Source organism: Protopterus annectens, chromosome 8.part1, assembly GCF_019279795.1.
Source record: "Protopterus annectens isolate FY-2018-M chromosome 8.part1, PAN1.0, whole genome shotgun sequence".
In the NCBI taxonomy this organism is placed as follows: domain Eukaryota; kingdom Metazoa; phylum Chordata; order Ceratodontiformes; family Protopteridae; genus Protopterus; species Protopterus annectens.
In genome coordinates this window covers 354,835,169-354,858,259 of record NC_056742.1, presented here as the reverse complement: position 1 = coordinate 354,858,259, position 23,091 = coordinate 354,835,169, and the positions used below count along the sequence as shown (strand labels likewise).

The following is a 23,091-nucleotide window of genomic DNA, read 5'->3' as shown; positions in this document are numbered from 1 at the left end:
CCTTTGTGGTGTATTTGCTTTTAGATGAAGGTAAAGTTTATGTTGTTGCATGTATATATAGTTTTATATATATTTTTGTTCCCCATTTGGGGGGCACCTGACATCTGTGGCAAGAAAAACTAAAGAAAATGGCGTCGGCTGCCTGTTTTATACCCCTGACATCATGGAAGAAGAGACAGCAACTGACGCAGGACCCAAGACTGTGATATTCAGGCCGACTGAGGGAAACCTGCCAGCAGATTACCCAAATGTAATGACTGCAACAGTGAATACACTCGAACATCTACATTTATGATAAGTGTACACAACAAGTGTCCACCAGTCAGGAGGAGAAGGTAACCTCACACAACACAATTCCAGTATCACATAGTCCCACCACATCAGTGAACCAAACACATAAATACACAAAAACATACTCGGAGGCTCTAAATAAAAATCTACCTAAGCAACAGAGACCTCCAAAGCAGACATCCAAGCAAACGCTACCTCAAAACAAAACACACACAACACATAACCCACAAAGTCAGTGTGCCAAACAGCCACAGCCCTTAAGGTTGAATAACACACCTGATACTCTTGTTATAGGTGACTCTATTGTCAGACACACTGACGTCCCGCTCACCAGGCTGAATAAAGAGAAGGTCACGGTGAGCTGCCTGTTGGGTGCTAGGATCTGACACATAACGCAAGCACTCAGGTCACTCCAAAGCAAATACAAATATGACTCAGTCATTGTACATGCTGGTGTGAATGACCTGAGACGTACCTCCCTGGACTACATGAAAAGAGACATAGAGGAGCTCTCTGATCATGTAGCCCAGGCTGGTATGACCCTGACCTTGAGCAGCATCTTACCCTCACCTAGAATGATGCCACAGTACAAAGACAAAATGATCGATTTTAACAATTGGCTAAAATTTTGGTGTCATTCAAAGGGGATCCAGTGTCTGTCAGCCTGGGATGACATGCTCGACAAGCCACGTTGCTTCGCTAGGGACGGCTTGCACCTGTCACCACTGGGCTTTCGGATATTGGCAAAGGCTCTTGCCACCCCATAGTGCCTTTTAGGCAAGGCTCAAAAGTCAAACCCACCCCATAGACAGCATAAGGAACAAGAAACTAAGGGTAATGCTGCTAACGCCAGAAGTCTTAACCTCAAGATGCACGCACTCAAGCTCTCCTCAGTATGGAGAACATCGATATCTGTGCAGTGACAGAAACCTGGTTCAAGGCTCCAGAGAGCACCCCAGCACTACCAGGCTATACCTCATATCATGCTTTTCGCCCCAAAACCCAGACCGAACCACAAAAGGAGGGGGAGTTTCCATATTTATCAAGGATATCCACACCTCCAGGTTAGTGGCATTGCACAAAGTATCGGAGACCATCCATGTGCAACTAACAGTGGGCAAGACTGCTTTTCAGTTTATAGCATCCTACAGACCACCCTCTCAAAGTCAGGAATCCCACTCTGCTTTCCTGAAAACATTGGAGAACATGAAGATCTCTCCGAACACCATTATATTGGGCGACTTCAACTACCCAAACATTGACTGGGAGTACTACTCAAGCCCCAGCACCTTAGCCCAAAGGTTCCTGGAAATTATAAACTCAAATGCTATGGAACAAGTAGTCACCACTCCCACAAGAGGGGACAACATACTAGACCTGATCATTACCAACATGGGGACTCTATGCTCCACACCAGAAGTATATCCCTCATTGGTAAGATCAGACCATAAATTAATTTCACTGGATGTCCACATCCCGACTCCACCCCCAGCCCAGAAAACCACATTGAAAAACTTCTCAAAAGCGAACTTCTCACTTCTCCAAACCAAAGTGGAATCCTTCAAGGCCCCAGGGCCAGTGGAAACTACGGCCCAAACTGCAGAATCCTATATAAATGCATTCTACGGACATCTCCAGGAATGCATGGATCATGCTATCCCAAACAAAACCAAGACCCAATCATCCAAAGGCAGGTGTCCAGTCTGGTGGACCCCTGCCATAAATAAACTGTACAACAGAAGGAGGAAGCTACTACATGATAGAGCAAAATCCCTAATAGGGAAGGCATCTCTGATCAGTACTAGCAAAAAATTATGATCCCTCATAAAATCCTCCAAGGCCAGCTTCGAGAGAAAGATTGCACAGGGCACCAAAGACAATCATAAGGCTTTTTTCAGTTATGTTAGAAACCTGGGATGCAACTCCCAGAATTGTTCTGAGTTGATTCTAAATGACAAAAAATACACTGAACCCACAGACATCGCCAATATCCTGGCAGACAGGTTCAGTGCAAACTTCTCCACCCCCAAAAGAGCAAGTATCTATCCCGGCAGAGAGCTGCCTCCCAAACATCTCAGATGCTCAGGTGAAGGCTGCCCTCTCCAAAGCAAAAAACACTGCTTCCATGGGACCAGATGGCATCCCAGGTTGCGTCCTACATGAACTCCAAGAGGAACTAATCCCTCAAATAAAACAGCTATACAATCTCAGCCTCACTACAGGATATGTGCCCACAGAATGGCGTACAGCAACAGTGGTCCCATTCCACAAAGGTGGAGCCTCTACGGACCCTGGAAACTATCGCCCCATAAGCCTGACTAGCTTAGTCTGCAAGGCTATGGAGAGGATCATCATGGAGCTCATAAACAAAGACATTGGGGACCTACAGACACTAGATCCTACCCAATTCGGCTTTGTCAAGGGCAGATCCTGCCTTTTGAACCTGGTTGACTACTTTGAAACAGTCACCAAAGCCATAGATGAAGGGAAGGTAGTCCACACAGCCTATCTGGACCTTGCAAAGGCATTTGACACAGTACCCCACTCGGGCATCATAGATGAGCTATCCAGCTTAAATATAAACCCCTATGTCACAAGATGGGTCGCAAACTGGCTCAAAGACAGAACCCACAGAGTGAGAGTTGCTGGAGCCATGTCAGACTCGAAACCGGTCACAAGTGGCATCCCACAGGGTTCTGTCCTGGGACCACTCTTGTTCGGTATATACTTTTCCAAGGTACAGGCAAACGTGGGAGGACTATGGCTCACCAAGTTCGCAGACGACTGCAAACTGGGCGCCATAATCAACTCTCTAGCTGACACAAACATCCTTCAAAAAGGTCTCACAGAAACAGATAACTGGTGTCAGCGCCATGGTTTAAAGCTAAATGCCAAAAAATGTATAGTCATACCCTTTGGCAAAAACAATGTGCCCACAAATTACCACATAGGCGGAAACCCTTTAAGTACAGAGAAAGTTATTAGGGACCTGGGGACCCAAGTTGATAGCAATCTCTCCTTTGAAAACCACATTGCCAAAGTGGTTAGAAAGACTTTCTACATAGCCCACCTCATCACGAAGGGTTTCACATCTAGATCAAGAGAGGTAATCATGCCCCTTTATTCATCCCTCATCAGGCCCATCATAGAATACAATGCCCCTTTTGGGATGTACCTTACCCGACACCTGCAGCAATTGGAAAGACCCCAAAAGTATCTCACCAAGAGGATCAAGGGTCTCAAACAGATGCCATATGCTGCTCGGTTAAAAAAACTCCAGCTCTACTCAGTTGCATACCGCCTACTTTGAGGCGATCTATGCCTGACATACAAAGCTATGTCAAATCCAGAATTAATGGACATGCTCCACCTCAGTAAATCTAAATCCCTTAGAGCCACACGCTCGAGGGACTTGAACCTCAGCACAGAAATAAATAGAACTTGCTGGAGGGACAGGTTCATAACCCAGAGGCTCCGTTCGCTCTGGAATAGAATTCCAGTTCATGTGAGGCAGAGCACCTCACTGAATCTCTTCAAGAAGAATCTCGATAAGTGGATGGGAGATCGTAGGTTTGTCCCAGGGATTTCTCCCGTGTCACTATTAGACAGAGGCACAGTAAACTAAACCTTAAAAAGGGCACAGTATACTCAAATCAAGGGGTGGCGTAAGCCATACAGAATCGGGCTAGGCTTATAATTGCCCCAGGGCAGATAGCCTAGTATGAACCTATGAACTGTACTTTTTAAGTTTAGGGATGTTGAAATCATGATTAAATCTATAAGAAGGGGTGATTTAAATACAAAATTAGAAAATAAGGAATATAATTGGATTTTACGTTTGCAAGCTGAATATCCACCAGGTACTAATCAAATAATTTCAGTTAAACCAGATGTTCTTCGTGTTTCACTGTAGCAGTCATTACATTTGGGTAATCTGCTGGCAGGTTGCCCTCAGTCGGCCTGATTAACAAAGTCTTGGGTCCTGCGTCGGTTGCTGTCCCTTCTTCCATGACATCAGGTCATCAGGAGTATAAAACATGCAGCCGACGCCATTACATTAGTCTTTCTTGCCGCTCAGTGCCTGAAGCAGAAGCAGCTCGCAAGTGCTGGTCGGCCGACTCCTGAAATTTTCGTTTTTGAGATTCAGATCCGAAGTCTTCAACTAAAAAGATAAGTACCCTGTTGGGGAAACTTTTTCTTGCTCCTTAACAATGTCAGTAAAAGTTAATAATTGCATTACTTATGGGAAGCAAATACCTCATAAGGATTTCCATTTGTACTGTATACCTTGCCTAGGTCCTGACCACGACGTACCATGCTATCGGTTCTGTGCTTTATTTAATCAATGCACTGTTAAACGTCGGTACATTTTTGCTTCTAAATATTTTGGCTCACGTTTTAATTATCCAGAAATGTCGTCGGTTAGCAATCCAACTACTGGAATACCTAAAAAACGCAAAGAAAAAGACAGAGGCAGTTGAGGTCCAAAACTGCTGAGGACGCTTCTCCTAAGCCAGTCGCCAGTTTGCCGGTACTCAGTGAGGTGCTTTTGCAGCCCCTGATACCAGCTAATTCTGATTCGCAGGCGTCTACTGAGACCCATTCGGAGTCCAGTATGCTGCGAGATGCTTCAATTATGGAACCCGCAGATGTCTCTACCTTGGATGGGTCTGGAGCCGCTGTGCAGGCACCGGCTTCTGTGGGTGTTTTCAGGCCTACAAATTTGTATATTAGACTGACGCCATCTTCGAAACTAAGGCCAAAATCTCGACCTATGTCTAAAAAAACAATGCCTAGGCCACATGTGCAGGCCCCTATGCCTAAGAAACAAATTATCAAAATGGCTGAAGATTTAATTACTCTGATCAGGGGTAGTCAACCCCCCCCCCCCCCCTTTCTAGGATGCCTTGGCAAGATATTGACTATGAATCTTCTGAACAGGATTCTATTTCTTCTGATTCTTCTAATGAGCAGGAATTGTCTATACCTACTTATGAGGACTCTGATGCCGAAGATTCCATTCCTTCTGCTTCTCCCCCTGAGGATTATTCTTTGGGGAAACTTTACATACCTTAAGGGAACATTTCCACTGGGAGAGTCAGAATTTTTCTGAATCTAAAAAGAGACTTAGGGATTTTCTTCTTCTTCCTCAGCATAGGCCTTTGGCTATACCTCCTGTTCTAGACGTTGCTGATGATGTTTTTTCAGAATCTAGTATGGTTCCTGATTCTCTGCCTCCGGCTCCTTGTAAGCCAGACGGATACTACAGGGTTCCCGACTCCCACAAATTCCTTTTCAAAAATCCTCTTGCGGATCATGAAACCATTTCTCAGGGTCCCAAGGGCATTAAGGCTTCTACTGCTAAAAACCTACCCCTTCTGATAGAGATTCCAGGACGCTGGATAGATGGGGTAAGAAGGTTTACACTTCTGCACCCTTGGCAATCAGGACTTTAAATTGTCAATTTCATATGCTTAAATATCAACAGCATATCATGGGACTGCTTAAACAGAAAATGATGTTAATTTCTGACTGTCTGGAAAATAAAGATTTACAGGAGCTATTGCATTCAGCTGAACAAGTTGGAAAACATACTTTGCAATGTGGTTTTGATTCTTAGGAGGCCTCTTGCAGGGCTGCTGTAACTAGATCTGTGCTAAGAAGGCATGCTTGGCTCAAAGAGCAAACTCTGCCTGATCGTGTTAAAGCAAAGTTGTTGGATGCTCCTTTACAACAGGACCGTCTCTTTGGTAATAAGGCTGAAGAAGTTCTAAAAAAGATGGAAGATAAATCTAAATCTATGCAAACTGTGAAAGATTTCTTACAAGTGCAACCTCCAAGATTTAGTAGGCACTGGCCTACGAAGAACTGGCCCTTTCCAGTTCCTTCGAGAGCCACTCAAGTCAAACCCAGACACTCCAAAGGCACCAGGTTTCAGTCTCAAGGGACTTTCAGAACAAAACAATGGGGTACCTCCTCTTCCAAATCTGGAAACAATAAGACACCTCCCTATGGTAAGCAGTCTCAATGACTTCCCTTTACACATACCAAGCACTTAGGTTTTAGCAGCCCCTTTGGGGGGAAAAGTGGCTCTCCATGCAAGAAACTGGCAACTTATAACCCAAAACAAATGGGCTTTAACTATAGTATCCCAGGGATACATTTTTCATTTCCACATGTTGCCATTTCCAAATGGATGGCCAGACCTGCCCCCAAATCAGTGGGCAGAGGCCCAGAAACAAGTACTTTCCCTCATGAGCATGGGGGCTATTCAACCAGTACCAGAAGAGGAAAAGGGACAAGGTTTCTATTCCAGACTTTTCCTGGTACCCAGAAAAGACAAATCATGGTGTCCAATTCTGGACTTATCTACTCTAAACACCTTTCTGGACATTGCAGAATTCAAGATGCTGACTCTTCACCAGTTACTTCCTATGCTAGGCAAAGATGCCTGGTTGGCAACTCTAGATTTAAAAGAGGCTTACCTGCATATCCCAATCAGGGAATCCTGCAGAAGATTCCTCTGCTTCAAAGCAGGCTACTTGCATTACCAGTTCCCTGCACTGCCCTTTGGCTTATCTACTGCACCCAGGGTCTTTACAAAGTGCCTGGCTCCAGTAATTGCATTTTGCAGGCAAAGAAATATTCAAATATATCCATACCTGGACGATTGTCTAATTCAGGCAGAAAACAAGGATATTCTTCTAAAACATCTGGCGTTTGTAAAAAGGGTTCTATCTTGTCTAGGGTACACTATAAACGAAAAGAAATCACAACTGGTACCCTCTCAAAAAATTACATTCCTGGGTGCAAGCTTGAATACAACTGCCCGGATGGCTTTCCTTACACCAGAAAAGCAAATTCATTTGATGACTTACTTCAAACAGGTGGCCACAAAATCCTTGCTATCTGCAAGACAAATTCTGCAAGCCTTGGGGTTCATTCTAATTCCATGTGCAAGACTGCATATGAGGAAACTTCAGTGGTACTTAAAAAGTTTATGGAGTCAACATTGTCACAGCCTGGAAACAATGATTCCTATCATACCTTGCCTGCAACTAGAGTTCCTATGGTGAGCAGAGGCCTGCCACCAAAACAAGGGACTGTCATTGACACCAGCCCCTGCCACCCAAATCCTAACTACAGACGCATCAGACTATGCTTGGGGGGGGCGGGGGGGGGCTCATCTGGCAGGGAAGGGCAATCAGGGCAAATGGAGCCCAAATCAAATGCACCTTCATATCAATCAAAAAGAAATGCTAGCTGTACAGAATGCACTGACAGCCTTCAAAGACTACCTTCATCCAGGACAATTTCTGTTAAAGACAGACAACACCACGGTTATGTGGTACATAAACAAGCGGGGGGGTACACACTCCTACCCCCTTTGCAGACTAGCCATGGCATTGTGGAACACGGCCTTGACCTATCAAGTACAACTACAAGCTCAATTTCTGCCAGGAAAGCTGAATACTCTGGCAGACGAACTAAGTAGAAATCTCATGGACACACATGAATGGAAACTGGAACCACGGATTTTCAACATGTTGACACACAATTGGGAGAGCCCAGACATGGATCTTTTTGCCTCACCCCAGAACTATCAGTTGGACAAATTTGGCACAAGAACTCATCACAAAAAAGCCTGGAAAGTGGATGCTCTGTCCTTCAGCTGGAAAAACCTATCAGTCTATGCCTTCCCCCTCTGCCTCTGCTCTCTAAAGTTCTACTAAAAGTCAAACATGACAAACCAAAAATGATTTTTATTGCTGCAGACTGGCCTTGCCAGCACTGGTACACACTCCTGTGCAGTGTGTCACACCTTCCACCATGGCACCTGCCTCAGACACCTTAATTACTGTCAAAGCTGAACAACCAAACTTTGCACGCTCAGCTCCAAACTTTGAATCTTGCAGCGTGGCTAATCACCTAAATTCACCCTTAACATCCCAAACATCAGCAAACCTGTGATGGATGTCATTTTGGAGGCGAGAAGACTAGTACTAGAAAATCTTATGCTGACAAATGGAAAATATTCTGTGCCTGGAATCAAGTCTCAAGGGATAAGCACAGCAGTGCCCAACATTCCTCAGATTTTGCAATACTTAACTGAGATGCTTCACAAGGGCCTGTCCCTTTCTTCCATAAAAATCCATGCCTCAGCCATTTCAGCTCATTACAAAACAGAACTTCCCCTCTTCTCTCATTCTCTGCTAAAGCAGTATCTCAGAGGGGCCAAAAACTTAAGAACACCCAGGAGAGCTCCAACCCCTGCCTGGGGCTTCAATTTTGTATTGGAGAAGCTCACTCTCTCTCCTTTCGAGCCAGCTGCTACTGAAGACTTAAAAGTTCTCTCCTGGAAAATAGCTTTCCTTTTAGCAGTCACTTCAGCTAGAAGGATTTCCGAATTATAGGCTCTTATGGCAGTGGAGCCTTTCATCATTTTTCATGCAGACAGGTTATCTCTCAGGACCAATCCATACTTCATGCCTAAGTTGGTATCCAGTGTGGCTCTTAATCAGATCATTCATTTGCCACCTTTCTTTCCCAATCCACAGAACAAGGGGGAGCGGATTCTGCATTCATTGGATGTACACAGACAACTTAGATTTTACTTAAACAGGACTAAATCTCAAAGAAAATCAGAACAGCTGCTGGTAGCATTTGCTGCAGGGGCAGAGGGAAAGGCTATTTCAGACAAACTATTTCCAAATGGATAAGCCATTGTATTCGTTTCTGCTATATTCACCATGGAAAAACTATCCCCCAGGGGATCAGATCCCATTCCACCAGGGCTGCATCTACTTCAACAGCCTTTCTCAGAGGTGTTCCTACCAGGGACATTCTAAAAGCTGCTACCTGGAGCTCAGTTCATACTTTCACCAAACATTACCATTTACCACTTTTCTCTAAATCCAGAGCTGGCTTTGCCACTGCTGTCCTGCAGGGCCTTATAGCTGGTCCTAATGCTGTATAATTCCCACCACCCAACCATAGCTTTGGGAATCTACCCAAATGTAATGACTGCAACAGTGAAACACGAAGAACATAGTACAGTTGTGTACACTTACCGTAAATGTAGATGTTAGAGTGTATTCACTGTTGCAGTCCTGGTTACCCTCCCTCCAGCCCCCTATTTTTCTCTGGCTATACCTCTGCTTTCTTTCACTATGCTTAAAAGCCCTTTTGGTGTATTTGCTTTTGGTTGGAGGTCTATTTTTTGTGTTTTTAATTTTATTTGCTCACCATTTGGGGGGGCACCTGACATCTGGGGCAAGAAAAACTAATGTAATGGCGTCGGCTGCATGTTTTATACCCCTGACGACCTGACGTCATGGAAGAAGGGACAGCAACCGATGCAGGACCCAAGACTTTGTTAATCAGGCCGACTGAGGGCAACCTGCCAGCAGATTACCCAAATGTAATGACTGCAACAGTGAATACACTCGAACATCTACATTTATGGTAAGTGTACACAACTGTACTTTTTAAAACTAAAACAAATGAAATTATAGGTAATAATATGAATGTTTTAAATAATATTCATATGAAAGAAGGCATGTTCCTCAGAACACCCTTCCACCCACTTAAACCTTCATGGTTTTACCCAAGCCATTCACTCTCCTACCAGAACTAATAAACCTTCCAACAAAGAAAGCATACTAGATTGGATTCTGGTAAATAGTCACCACCAAACATATAAAGTAGGAACCCTTCCTGAGGATGTAAGTGATCATGCACTAACTAACCTAATAGACACAAAACTGAAACCTCCAACCTAACAACTTACAGAATAGTTAGAACAAATAAAAACTTCAACCCTGACTCTTTCCAAGCTGATCTCAGACCTTGCAACTGGGCACCCCTGAAACACCTTTCTCTAGATGATGCTGTAATTCGTATCCATTCTTGATTCACATGCCCCTTCACGATCTATCAGAAAAAGCTGTAAACCCGCCCCTTGGCTATCAAAAGATACTAGGCAAAAAATTATACTTAAAAACAAACTCTGGGCCAAATTTCAAACTACTAGAGACCCCACACATCAACTCAACTTCAAACAATTAAGAAACATTATAAAAAAGCTGTACTTCTAGATAAAAGAAACTACTACTTCCATTTACAACAGACTAACCAAGATAAACCACAAAAGTTCTGGGCAGGTATAAATAGTCTCCCAAAACCTGGCCACTCTGACACACCCTCCCCCTCAGGCATCCCCCCAAGATAACCCAAAACAGGTTGCAGATGCCTTTAATACCTTCTTTACTGAAACTGTCCAGTCTCTTTCCAACCACCTGTCCCCCGATATCTCCAATCTCACCACTTCCTCAAATGTCTCTATTCCAACACTCCAACTACAACCAGTTCCCACATCTCTCATTTGCACACTTCTCCACAAACTTAAATCGTCCTCTCTGTCAGCAAACCTTCTGCCTGCTCAATATCTAAAAATAGCAGCTAAAGCAGTAGCCTATCCCATTTCCATCCTGATTAGTAGAACCATTCTCGAAGGTTACATCCCATCAGTATGGAAATATCCCATATTATTCCCTTTTACAAAAGTGGTAACTCAACTGAACGCTCAAATTATTGACCCATAGCCTTACTCTCCCCCCTGGCCAAAATCATGGAAAGATGCATACACAAACTCCTCCTCAATCACTTAATAAATAATAATCTACTGGCTAACTGTCAACATGGTTGTAGACCATTCCATATTACCACCTCTGCCCTCCTATCCTTCTCTGACTGCATTAATAAAAATCGTAATAACAATATTCTTACCTCAGCCCTCTTTATAGACTTATCTGAAGCTTTCGACATGGTTAACCACCAGCTACTGATACATTTACTAAAATCCCTTGCACTACACACAAGCTCAGTAAAATAGTTCCAGTCCTATCTTCACAACAGGCAACAGGCAGTGCGTTGGGACAATAACTTGTCCAATCACCTCCCTATTACCCTTGGTGTCCCTCAAGGCTCCATCCTGGGCCCTCTCCTTTTTTCTATTTTCATTAATGACCTTCATACTAATATTCCCCAAGCCATCTTCATACAATATGCAGATGATTCTACTTTAATTTGCTCAGCCTCATCTTCCTCTGAACTGTTCACCCTCAACCAGCAGGTATTCCAGACTGTTGAGACATGGTTCTTAACACAATGCCTAATCCTGAACCCCAAGAAAACAAAACTCTTACTTTTCTCTCCCACCTAAAAATCCACTCCTCTACACTTCGCAGTAAAATCAAACAATGGCACAATCATATCACCTGATCCAACAATCTGACTCCTTGGAGTTGGGATAGACAATAAACTAAACTTTGATACTCACATTAACAACACTATACAATTAGTCAACAAAAAACTGGGCTCCCTCTACAGAATTAAACCCTTCCTTACTCCTCTTGCCAGAACTACCATTGCCCATACCCATCTTATCTCCACTCTCCTCTATGCCTCCCCTATTTACACTTATCTGTCCAAAAGGAACTACAGCAAACTTGCAGTTGCATACAATAATATTGCCAGATTTGCCTCTGGCTCTACATTTAGAACCCACCACTGCTTAAACCTAAAACACTTAGGATGGCTTGAACTTCAGAATTTGATTCAATTTCATCAACTTACAATAGCTCACAAAATCCTGTACAAACCCTCTAAAGCTCCCATACTCACTACCCTTTTTACCCCTTACAGTAATCTTAAAAGCTTACGCTTTTCAAATAAAGTACTTGTGAATACCACTACATCCAACAATATGGCTGGTAATTCCTTGTTCTCTAACACAGTTGGGAAAACCTAGAACTCTCTTCCTGAAAATCTTACTGCAATTTCCTCACTTCCAAGTTTTAAATCTCAACTCAAAATTCACTTCAAAACTCAATGGCTCTGTCCCTGCACTAACCCTGATTAACATTTTATGTGTGTCTACCTACTTCAGTGGCTCTGTCCCTGCACTAACCCTGATTAACATTGTATGTGTGTCTACCTACTTCAGTGGCTCTGTCCCTGCACTAACCCTGATTAACATTTTATGTGTGTCTACCTACTTCAGTGGCTCTGCCCCTGCACTAACCCTGATTAACATTTTATGTGTGTCTACCTACTTCAGTGGCTCTGTCCCTGCACTAACCCTGATTAACATTTTATGTGTGTGTACCTACTTCAGTGGCTCTGTCCCTGCACTAACCCTGATTAACATTTTATATGTGTCTACCTACTTCAGTGGCTCTGTCCCTGCACTAACCCTGATTAACATTGTATGTGTGTCTACCTACTTCAGTGGCTCTGTCCCTGCACTAACCCTGATTAACATTGTATGTGTGTCTACCTACTTCAGTGGCTCTGTCCCTGCACTAACCCTGATTAACATTGTATGTGTGTCTACCTACTTCAGTGGCTCTGTCCCTGCACTAACCCTGATTAACATTGTATGTGTGTCTACCTACTTCAGTGGCTCTGTCCCTGCACTAACCCTGATTAACATTTTATGTGTGTCTACCTACTTTAGTGGCTCTGTCCCTGCACTAACCCTGATTAGCATTGTATGTGTGTCTACCTACTTCAGTGGCTCTGTCCCTGCACTAACCCTGATTAACATTTTATGTGTGTCTACCTACTTCAGTGGCTCTGTCCCTGCACTAACCCTGATTAACATTGTATGTGTGTCTACCTACTTCAGTGGCTCTGTCCCTGCACTAACCCTGATTAACATTGTATGTGTGTCTACCTACTTCAGTGGCTCTGTCCCTGCACTAACCCTGATTAACATTGTATGTGTGTCTACCTACTTCAGTGGCTCTGTCCCTGCACTAACCCTGATTAACATTTTATGTGTGTCTACCTACTTTAGTGGCTCTGTCCCTGCACTAACCCTGATTAACATTGTATGTGTGTCTACCTACTTCAGTGGCTCTGTCCCTGCACTAACCCTGATTAACATTTTATGTGTGTCTACCTACTTCAGTGGCTCTGTCCCTGCACTAACCCTGATTAACATTGTATGTGTGTCTACCTACTTCAGTGGCTCTGTCCCTGCACTAACCCTGATTAACATTTTATGTGTGTCTACCTACTTCAGTGGCTCTGTCCCTGCACTAACCCTGATTAACATTGTATGTGTGTCTACCTACTTCAGTGGCTCTGTCCCTGCACTAACCCTGATTAACATTTTATGTGTCTACCTACTTCAGTGGCTCTGTCCCTGCACTAACCCTGATTAACATTTTATGTGTGTCTACCTACTTCAGTGGCTCTGTCCCTGCACTAACCCTGATTAACATTGTATGTGTGTCTACCTACTTCCGTGGCTGTGTCCCTGCACTAACCCTGATTAACATTGTATGTGTGTCTACCTACTTCAGTGGCTCTGTCCCTGCACTAACCCTGATTAACATTTTATGTGTGTCTACCTACTTCAGTGGCTCTGTCCCTGCACTAACCCTGATTAACATTGTATGTGTGTCTACCTACTTCAGTGGCTCTGTCCCTGCACTAACCCTGATTAACATTTTATGTGTGTCTACCTACTTCAGTGGCTCTGTCCCTGCACTAACCCTGATTAACATTGTATGTGTGTCTACCTACTTCAGTGGCTCTGTCCCTGCACTAACCCTGATTAACATTTTATGTGTCTACCTACTTCAGTGGCTCTGTCCCTGCACTAACCCTGATTAACATTTTATGTGTGTCTACCTACTTCAGTGGCTCTGTCCCTGCACTAACCCTGATTAACATTGTATGTGTGTCTACCTACTTCCGTGGCTCTGTCCCTGCACTAACCCTGATTAACATTTTATGTGTGTCTACCTACTTCAGTGGCTCTGTCCCTGCACTAACCCTGATTAACATTTTATGTGTGTCTACCTACTTTACTGTTCTCTTCCTCCAAACTTAACTTTTGTTCCCATACTGTCACTTCTCACCTAACAATCTAACACTTTTATAAGCATCTAAAGATCTTTTATCCTTGAGGAAAACCTCTCCTATTATAAACAACCTTTCTGTATATGTTTTCCTTTGGTCTTCTTTTGGCTTTTCCCGGTTAGGGGTCGCCACAGCGGAACTCCGGTCCGCTAATGATTGGCAGTAGATTTTTACGTGCTGGCATGCCGGGCCTAACACACAACCTTCAATGAATATGTTTTCCTTTGGTATTGTATTTAAATTCCTGATACGATGTATGTAACTAAACGTTTTTCACTAGTTTGTTTAATTGTACCACTGCAATTAATGTTTTTTTGATGTGGAGCTTTTCTCCCCGGGCCTCTGCTGAAAATGGATATATATCCAGTTGGACTAGCCCGCTCAACAAATGCAAAATAAAAATAAAATTAAAATTTTTAATAATATATTTTCTTAACACAATGTTTTTTTCTAAATTGTATTGTATTAATTGAATGACTATTTCTATTGGCTGTGTAATTAGTGTTGTAATTAGTTGGCAATGTATAAAATGAATGAATTCTTGTTGTTTGTTATTAGCACTGAAGAAGGGTACTGCATACCTGAAAGCTTTGCATTTTGTTGTACTATTTTGCTATTAAATGAAGTTGCTGTTTCACATTGGTGCCAGTGGTTTTGTTTGAACTGTGCTCGTTTCTACTACTGCACCTTTATTCAGGTGTGCTTTTTGTTTTATTTGATTATTCTTTTCCTCGGACAGGAATGTTTCTCTGTGCTTTTCCACACACTGTGAAGATTTAGATGGACTCTCCAAAGATCATTGTTGTGACTCCCTTCTGACCCATGCAACAGTGGTTTTCCCTTCTGTTGGAAGTAGCCAAGGACAATTACCACACTTCCTCATAGACTGGACCTAATCATACAGGACAAAGGGTGTTTGATACATCCCGACCTCAAACAATTGCAACTAAATGCCTGGACGATAGAGCTTTAATGTCTTTTAGGCACATATTTTCTGTGAAAGTTCAGGAAATATTAAAGAAGGCAAGAAAACCTGCTACTAGAAAATCATATATTAGCAAATGGACAATAGGTGGTGCCAGTACAAGAACCAAGACCCTTTTAAAGCTGGTGTTTTTCTGGTTCTACATTATTTATGAGAATTACTGTTCTCTGGACTGTCTTGCTTTGTTGGACATTTCAGCATGTCTGCCTATGGATTTCTGTCTTTCAAATGTGAAAATGTTTTTGACGGGTGTTTGATACCAAACCTTTTAGAAAATAGGTGGCTCCTCCTTGGGATCTTAATTTTGTCTTTGAAAATTAACTTTTGTTCCATTTGAACCAGCTCATCAGGCTGACTTGAGGTTCTTAGCATGGAAAATCATGTTACTGGTTCGACTGACCTGCACAAGAAAAGTATCTCTGTTGTAAACTCCTATGGCTGGACAACCTTATCTCATTTTCCACAAAGAAAAGACTTCCTTAAGAACCTATCCTTCATTTTTGTCTTGAATGGTGTGAGTTTACTTTGACCCAAAAGATTCATTTGTATGCCTTCTTGTCAGAGCCTAAAAATGAAGAGAAGGGGGTGCTCCATATCTTGGATGCCCACAGACAACTTAGATTTTATCTTGACAGAACTAAATCCTCCAGACACTGTTCAGTTATTTATTTCTTGTAAAGGGAAGAAGAAAGGACATTGTATGTCAGAATAGACTATTTTCAACTGGTTCTCTCATAATATTACCATTTGTTATATCTACCACAGCAAGGCATTTTCATTTTGCCAGGGCCTTGGCTTAATCTGAGGCTTTTTGGCAAGGGTTGGATTCTAGAAGTATTCTAGATGCAGCAACTTGGCCCTCTGTACATACCTTTGCAAAACACTGCAAATTAGATTCTTTCTCCAGGTCTAGGTCTGTTTTTGTTAGGACCATCATGCAGGGCTCTCATTCCTCCTCCCAGTCAGTACACTGGACGTCTGAGCTTTTCTTCCTCCTCCCAGTCTGTATAACCTATATGGTACTGCAGCAGTGATCAGTATGATGAACATAGTACAGTTATGAAAGTAAACCTAGCATAACAATAGATGTTCGAGTGATCACTGCTGCAGTAGTCAGTCCCTCCCTCCCTCCATACTCCTTAATTTTGTACGTCTTTATTGCCAGGATGAGGATATATATTATTATTTTCCTAGAACTGACCTCTTCAGGGCTGTAGACTCCCTCTCTCAATTGGTATGAAAACACTGAAGGGCTTGGCACCCAAACCACTCTTTTTCTTCAGTTCATCTCAAGCTGTCTAATGGTTTGGGTGCATAGAAGGTGTCCTTAAAGCTTTGGAAGCTTGACAGTTGTTATATCCTAAGCAGCATATAACTTGTATAGGTAAGGCTACTGTACTTCATTCTACATAATTTAAAAAGAGCATGTTTTTCAGCATATGTCATCTTTCACAGCTTGTTTAAGCACCTCTTCAGTACGCATTCTCCATGTTGCAGCTGCTAAAAGAAAATCATGGTTTAAAAGTGGTAGTCTTTTTGACCAGATAATTGCATCTCCTTGGAACTTGGACCAGAGGTCTGATAGAAGTAGATTTTGTGTGTGTGTGTGTGTGTGTGTGTGTGTGTGTGTGTGTGTGTGTGTGTGTGTGTGCACATCTTTCTTGCAACCCAGACTGGCAGTCATAACTTCACAAAGGGTCTGGGACAGTAACTTTTGTCCTTGGTAAGTGAATATTGTCATTTTTTACTGTTTCAGCTTAGCAATGCACTTCAGTATTTTCGGAGGTAGTTGCCTCTTGTTCTGGTTTCAGAAAAGGGACTTTTACTTGGACTTTATTATTTTATTTATTTATTTAACATTTGTTTACCAGGAAAGTCCGACTTGGAACAAAGCCAATTTTCAGTGGAGGCCCGGATATGAATGCTCTAGAATGCATGTCTTTGTAACTTGTGATTTATAACTTGTGACGTGACTTATGACTAAAAGTTGTCATGCCATTTATCTTTTTGAGGCCTGCAGAAAATTGAAGAAATTGGGGTTGTAATTCATGCAGCATTCAAAGTGCAGTAACCATTTTGTCATTTGTTTTTATTTAATTCTTACATTTTTTAGACTGAGATGATGCTGAAGGCTCACATCCGTGCCCATGCCACTAGGGGGAGGTTTGAATGTTCCACATGTGGCTACCTTTTTCGCCATAAGCACCACCTTCAACGTCATGAGGCCAGAATGCACAAAGACTTATCACTTGGGAGTACGCAGTGTATTCATTTACAAGAGTCACAGGAGCAGTCTCAACCTCCAAGTAAGATGGTTTTGTGTTTGCTTTTTTAAGACAATCTGTTAAGGTACTGCAGACTTAGTGGGTGGGGGGGGGGCTGGGACGTACCACTGGGTAGAGAAAGATTACAGATATATCCAGTCTGCAGGCTTATGTAATTTGTTTTTGTTGATCAGACTAGATTCATTAGGTTTGTGGCCTGCAATTAGAGTAGAAATGAGGTTGTTATATATATAGTCTATTAGTTTATGTAGTAGTAAGCAAATTTCCCATTTCATAGGAGGTTACTAGGCTAACAGCCTTGTAGCCTGTAAGTCTAGCCATTTATGCTCCATTTTCCCAATTATCAGTGGCCAAGGACTAGAACAGCCAAGGTATATATGCCTGTGCCTTAGAGCATCTACAAGGTGCCCCAGTCCAAAAGTGGCACAGGCAACAAGCCAGGGTTAAATTTGTGAACTCACATCCGTTGATCCAAATTGTGTTTAAATAGTCTTGGGGAAGAGCTCAGCTTCGCATGAAAGGACAGCCTGTTCCAGTGAAGGGGTAATCTCTGAGATGCATATCTGTCCCTCCAACATGTTTTGTTTATGTCACTTCATAGATCAGGTTTAAATCAGGTAATTCTGGTGCTGTTTGTTTTGTGAATGTGTATCAGATCCATGAGGGCCAGAACAAATACATAACATAGGTTAGGTATAGATTACTTCTCAGAAGTCTGTAGGAGACCAAGTACAGGTACAGGGCTTTGAGGTGGTCTGCATAGGACATGTTATTTACACCATGTATTCTTTTAGTGAAGAATCTGTTTGGCTGCTCCAGCTGTTGCAAATGCTTGGTCAGATACATATCAAAGGGTGCATTGTACCTGATTCTTAGTCTAATGAGGGCTAAGTGTAGTGAGACTGTGATCTTCTTAGATCTGGATGCCATGCTTTTACTTGTAAGTTGTATCACTTTGGAGGATTTTCTCACTGTCATGGACAGATGGTGATCAAAGTTTGGTTACTGTCATCTTGAGTTCCAAGTCCCTTACCACTGGGTCTACTCTTGGGGGGGTATTTTCAATGCAATTTGCAGGGCTGGTCATCTTCCCAAAGGATATAATTTTACATTTTTTTACATTGAGTTTTAGGCCATGGCTTTGGCATCAGTTATTTGTCTGTGACAGACCCCCTTGGAGGATATGTACATATTTGGGAGATTCAGTGATTGCACCCAGTTTGCAATCTTCAATAAATGTGGTCACTCAAAGGCCGTCTACATTTGCCTTGACTTCAGGGAATTATATTCTGAACAGGAGAGGTCCCAGTACCAAGCCCTGTGGGATGTCACTAATAACAGGCCACTGGACAGAAGTGGACTACCCCACCCTAACTTCATGTGCCCTGTCCTTGAGCCTTTTGGCTATCTATCAGGTGACAGGGAATTATGCCTAAATTTGTGAGTTTATCTATAGTACCCGACTGAAGTATTGTGTCAGATGCCTTTGCCAGGTCAAGATAGGGCAGTATACACCATTTTGCCATCATCCATGGTTCTATTGACCTTCTCGAAGAAGTCCACCAGGTTTAGTAAGCATAACCTACCCATGACGAAACTGGACTAGGATGGGTCCAGTGTTTGAAGATTTTGTGTGTTTTTGCTTATCGGGTCCACAGTAATTCTTTCCATGACCTTGCATGTAAGACTAATCAAACTTATAGATCTGTGTTTCCTTGGTCTGTTGATGGTCCCCCTTTGTGTAGAGGGATGACTTTTGAGTCCTTCATTCTCTAGGAATGAAGCCTGTGTGGAGGCTGTGGTTAAGTGGAGATTCTAGTGGGCCTGATGAGTCATGCTTCAAGCTATTTCGAAGGTATCCCGAGATATTGTCAGGCCTATTACTGCAGCATTTTTAGCTTTGGAGAGTGCAGTGAGGACCTGTTTTTTAGTGATAGTTAGGATAGAAATGGTAGAGGGTATTTTTTTTCGGGGGGTAACTGGTGGTGAAACTGGAGATAAATTTATTGGTCAGCAAATTTGCTATTTCCTACGGTTTTGTATAGGGAGTTTCATTTACTATCAGTTCAGCACACTGTTGGGTGTTCCCCTTAAGGTTGTTTACATAACTGAAAAGTGCCTTATGGTTATCATTAGCCAGAAGTTGGCTTTGGTGGACTTAATTCCCTGATTTGCTTGCTGAGACTGGTGGGGATGTTTATTACCTGTTGGGTGTAGCCCTTCTTATTTTTTTACATGTTTTCTTTTTTTTGTTGTTGTTGTAGTACAACCTATTTATACTGGGAGTCCACTAAGGATGCTTGCTTTTGATGTTTGTCCTAAGTTTATTTCAGTTTAGTACTGCTGCTTCTATGTAGTTATTGACATGTCCATACAGGGTTTCTGTAAACACTTCTGCACTGGTCACAGTATTTTCTGAGATTGAAGGGGACTTGGAATTCAGTTATGCCATCACTTAATAGGAGAAAGTTAGTCATGAAAAAGTTCTTAAGTTTCTGGCGTGTACTGGGAGGTTGGGCTTTATATTTATTTCTGAGGTGACTACTTTGTAATCTGATCTGACCAGGATATTTACACTCATAGTAGGTGTGCAGACTAGCTGTTCCAGGGTGTTTGCATTGACAAATTCCAGGAATCTTTCAACCTGCATATTAGTAGTTTTGTATGTATCTCAGTTGATGGTGGGGTAGTTGAAATCACCCACAAGTAAGGTGTTGGCCTGAATGGTGATGACTCCAGTACATTCAAGTACATGGTATAGTTATCCTGGTTCATAGAAGGGGATCTGTAGCTTGCAAGGATATGGTATGGGGCTTTACCTAAGGTTAGTTGAACATAAAGTCGCTCAAGCTTGTCATATAGTTTGATCAGCCTTGAGGTGTGCTCACTTTTTATGTAGATTGATGCACCTCTTTTCCCTTTTTGTGCAGTAGCTGGTCTAAATGTGTGGAAGGTATTATAGTCTTGTACTGTCAGGATGCCTTCTGTGCAGTTACTGAGACATGGTTTAAAGCCTTTGATGTCAACACATTCGCTGATAAGGAACACTTCCAGGGAGTGGACTTCTTGTTCAGATTCCTCAGTTTGAGTAGTAACACCATTTGTGTATCTTGAGTAGACTTTACTATGTCGGAAGGTTTATCAGGTTGGTATTGCATAAAAACGCACTATGGGGTGGAATGTATGGCCAATATCTGAAAGCCTAGTGGGGACAGGTACAGACCATCCCTGGCAAATGTCCGCCCAAGCTGACAAATATTGGACTGTCTTAGAATGACACTAGTAACGAAGTCAATCATCTTCTGTTTATGTTGTGGTATTGTCCATGGAGGAGGAGGAATGCTGCTCATTGCTATGCTCATACCTGCCTGGGACAGTCTGAAAGCTCTATTATGCCTTCCTTCATATAGTCCAGGGAGGTACTTCTCAGGTCATTAAAGTCTACATGGACTGTGATAGTTATACCGGTAGTTATGGATCGATGGCCTGAGTGCCTGTATAATCTGGTAGATCCTTGCCCCTGATAACAACTGATGTGACTGTCTCTTTATCAGCCTAGTGAGTGGGGCATCTGTCTGTCTCACAAGGGAGTCTCCATTGAACAACTTATTGGGATGTATGGTAGTTTGCCTTAAGGGCTTAAGGGCTGAGACCTTTTGAGATGTGGTTGTATGTGTCCTGGGGAGTGCTGTCTTTGTAGAGTGTTTGGAAGGTTTCTGAGGACAACCTCTGGGAGGCCTTTGAACTTTTGATAGATTGCATTTAGGGGCCTAAGTTTATGTGAGTTTGTGTCTCATCCACAGTAGGTATAGTGTGTTTCTGTGTGTGTGTGTGTGTGTGTGTGTGTGTGTGTGTGTGTGTGTGTGTGTGTGTGTGAGTGTGTGTGAGGCTGGCCACATGTTTGGAGATATCAATGTCTGTATGTGAGAGCTTTGCCTCCAAAGACATTGTGTGATTACATCTCTCACATACTGTGTCAGACTGCTTAAGAATAAGGTGGTTGCCAGTAAACATGAGACAATTGCTGTGTTGCCTCAGGATGCCTATTTCCAACAGGCTGGCTACAGGGACAGCAGGAAACTGCACATCAATGGCTGCAGATCCTCTTTTTTTGTGATCTGCAAGGGCCGGTGCATGAATAAGTGAGGCTCGGATCCTGCAGCAATGTAAAAATGTTCTTCTTGTTTCACTGTTGCAGTCATCACATTTGGGTTATCCTGCCAGGGGTAGCCCTCAGTTGGCCTGAATACCAGAGGCTTAGTATTTCTGCGTTAGTTGCTGTCGCTCCAGGACTGACATCAGGTCGTCAGTGGTATAAAAACAGGAGGCCGACGCCATTACATCAGTCTTTCTTGCCAAAGAGCCCGAAGCAGAAGAAGTTTGCACGAGTGTCGGTCAGCCACTACCTGAGTTTTCATTTTCAAATTGAAGTTGAAGTCTTCTAAAGCTAAATACCCCGTTGGGGATCCTTTTTTCTTGCTCTAACCAATGTCAGAAAAAGGTGACAATTGTCTCTCCTGTGGAAAGCAAATACCACACCAAGATTTCCATTCTTACTGCGTCACCTGTTTAAGCCCAGACCACAACGTCCCCCAATGTCACTTTTGTGCTTTGTTCAATGCCAGAACTTTACGTCGTCGGGCCCTTATTGTAGCTAGATATTTTTGCTGTCAGTCCTCGAATTCCAATTTGGCTTTGGTAAGCCATCCGACTACTGATTTTCTGCAAAAATGTAAGGATAAAGACAGAAACAGACAGCACAGGTCCAAAACTGCCAATGACGCTTCCGTCAAGCTCATCATCAGTTCTCTGGTCCTCAGTGGGGGCGCTTTTGCAGCCCTCGATGTCCGCTTCTGTGGATTGGCAGGCCGCTACCGAGACCCTTTTGGATGTATGACCTTTTTGTGTGCTGCGAGACTCTTCTTCAACTAAGGATCCTGTGGATGTCTCTACCTTGGATGGGTCTGGAGCTGCTGAGCAGGCACCAGCTTCCGAGGACCTACTTCGCACTACCGATACTTGACACAGACTGATGACCTCATTTGCGTATTCAGTTCTTTCAAAAAGTACCGAGTTTCTAAGGCCCAGGGTACGAACCACACCCAAAAAAATGACGACCCAAGCTCAGGCTCCTGTTCCTTGCCTCAGTATCAAATGCTTAAAATGGCGGAAGACCTTATAATGCTTATTAGGGGAAGCCAGGCAACCCCTTCCAAAAGAAAAAGAGACTTGTCCCCAGTAGTTTTAGCTGAACAGTAGTCTGATGACTCTGATGCATCTGAATATGAAGATATGCAACCCCTCTCTGCTTATGAGGATTCTGATGCAGAGAAATCCATCCCTTCAGCCTCTCCACCTGAGGACTTTTCCTTTGGGGAAACCCTCCATACTTTATGGGAGCATTTACAATGGGAATGTCAGGACTATCCTCAGTCAAAAAAGAGAATGAGGGAATCCTTAGATCTACCGCAGCACAGACCTCTGGCAATTCCTCCTGTCCAGGATGTTGTGGATGATGTTTTTATGGAATCCAGTCTGACTCCTGACACCCTCCCTCCTGCTGCTAGGAAACCTTACAGGTATTAGAGTCCCTGA

General features: G+C 43.0%; 1 protein-coding gene across 3 annotated transcripts in view; it reads left to right on the top strand.

Moving 5' to 3' along the window:
* LOC122810355 (zinc finger protein 585A-like) overlaps positions 1 to 23,091 on the top strand; it is a 534,209-nt gene that overhangs the window by 226,981 nt on the left and 284,137 nt on the right. For all 3 annotated transcript variants that reach the window (XM_044081935.1, XM_044081936.1, XR_006366088.1), the window contains exon 5: positions 17,325 to 17,517. In XM_044081935.1, the coding sequence (XP_043937870.1) occupies positions 17,325 to 17,517 (193 nt within the window). The remainder of the gene's footprint in view (positions 1 to 17,324; positions 17,518 to 23,091) is intronic.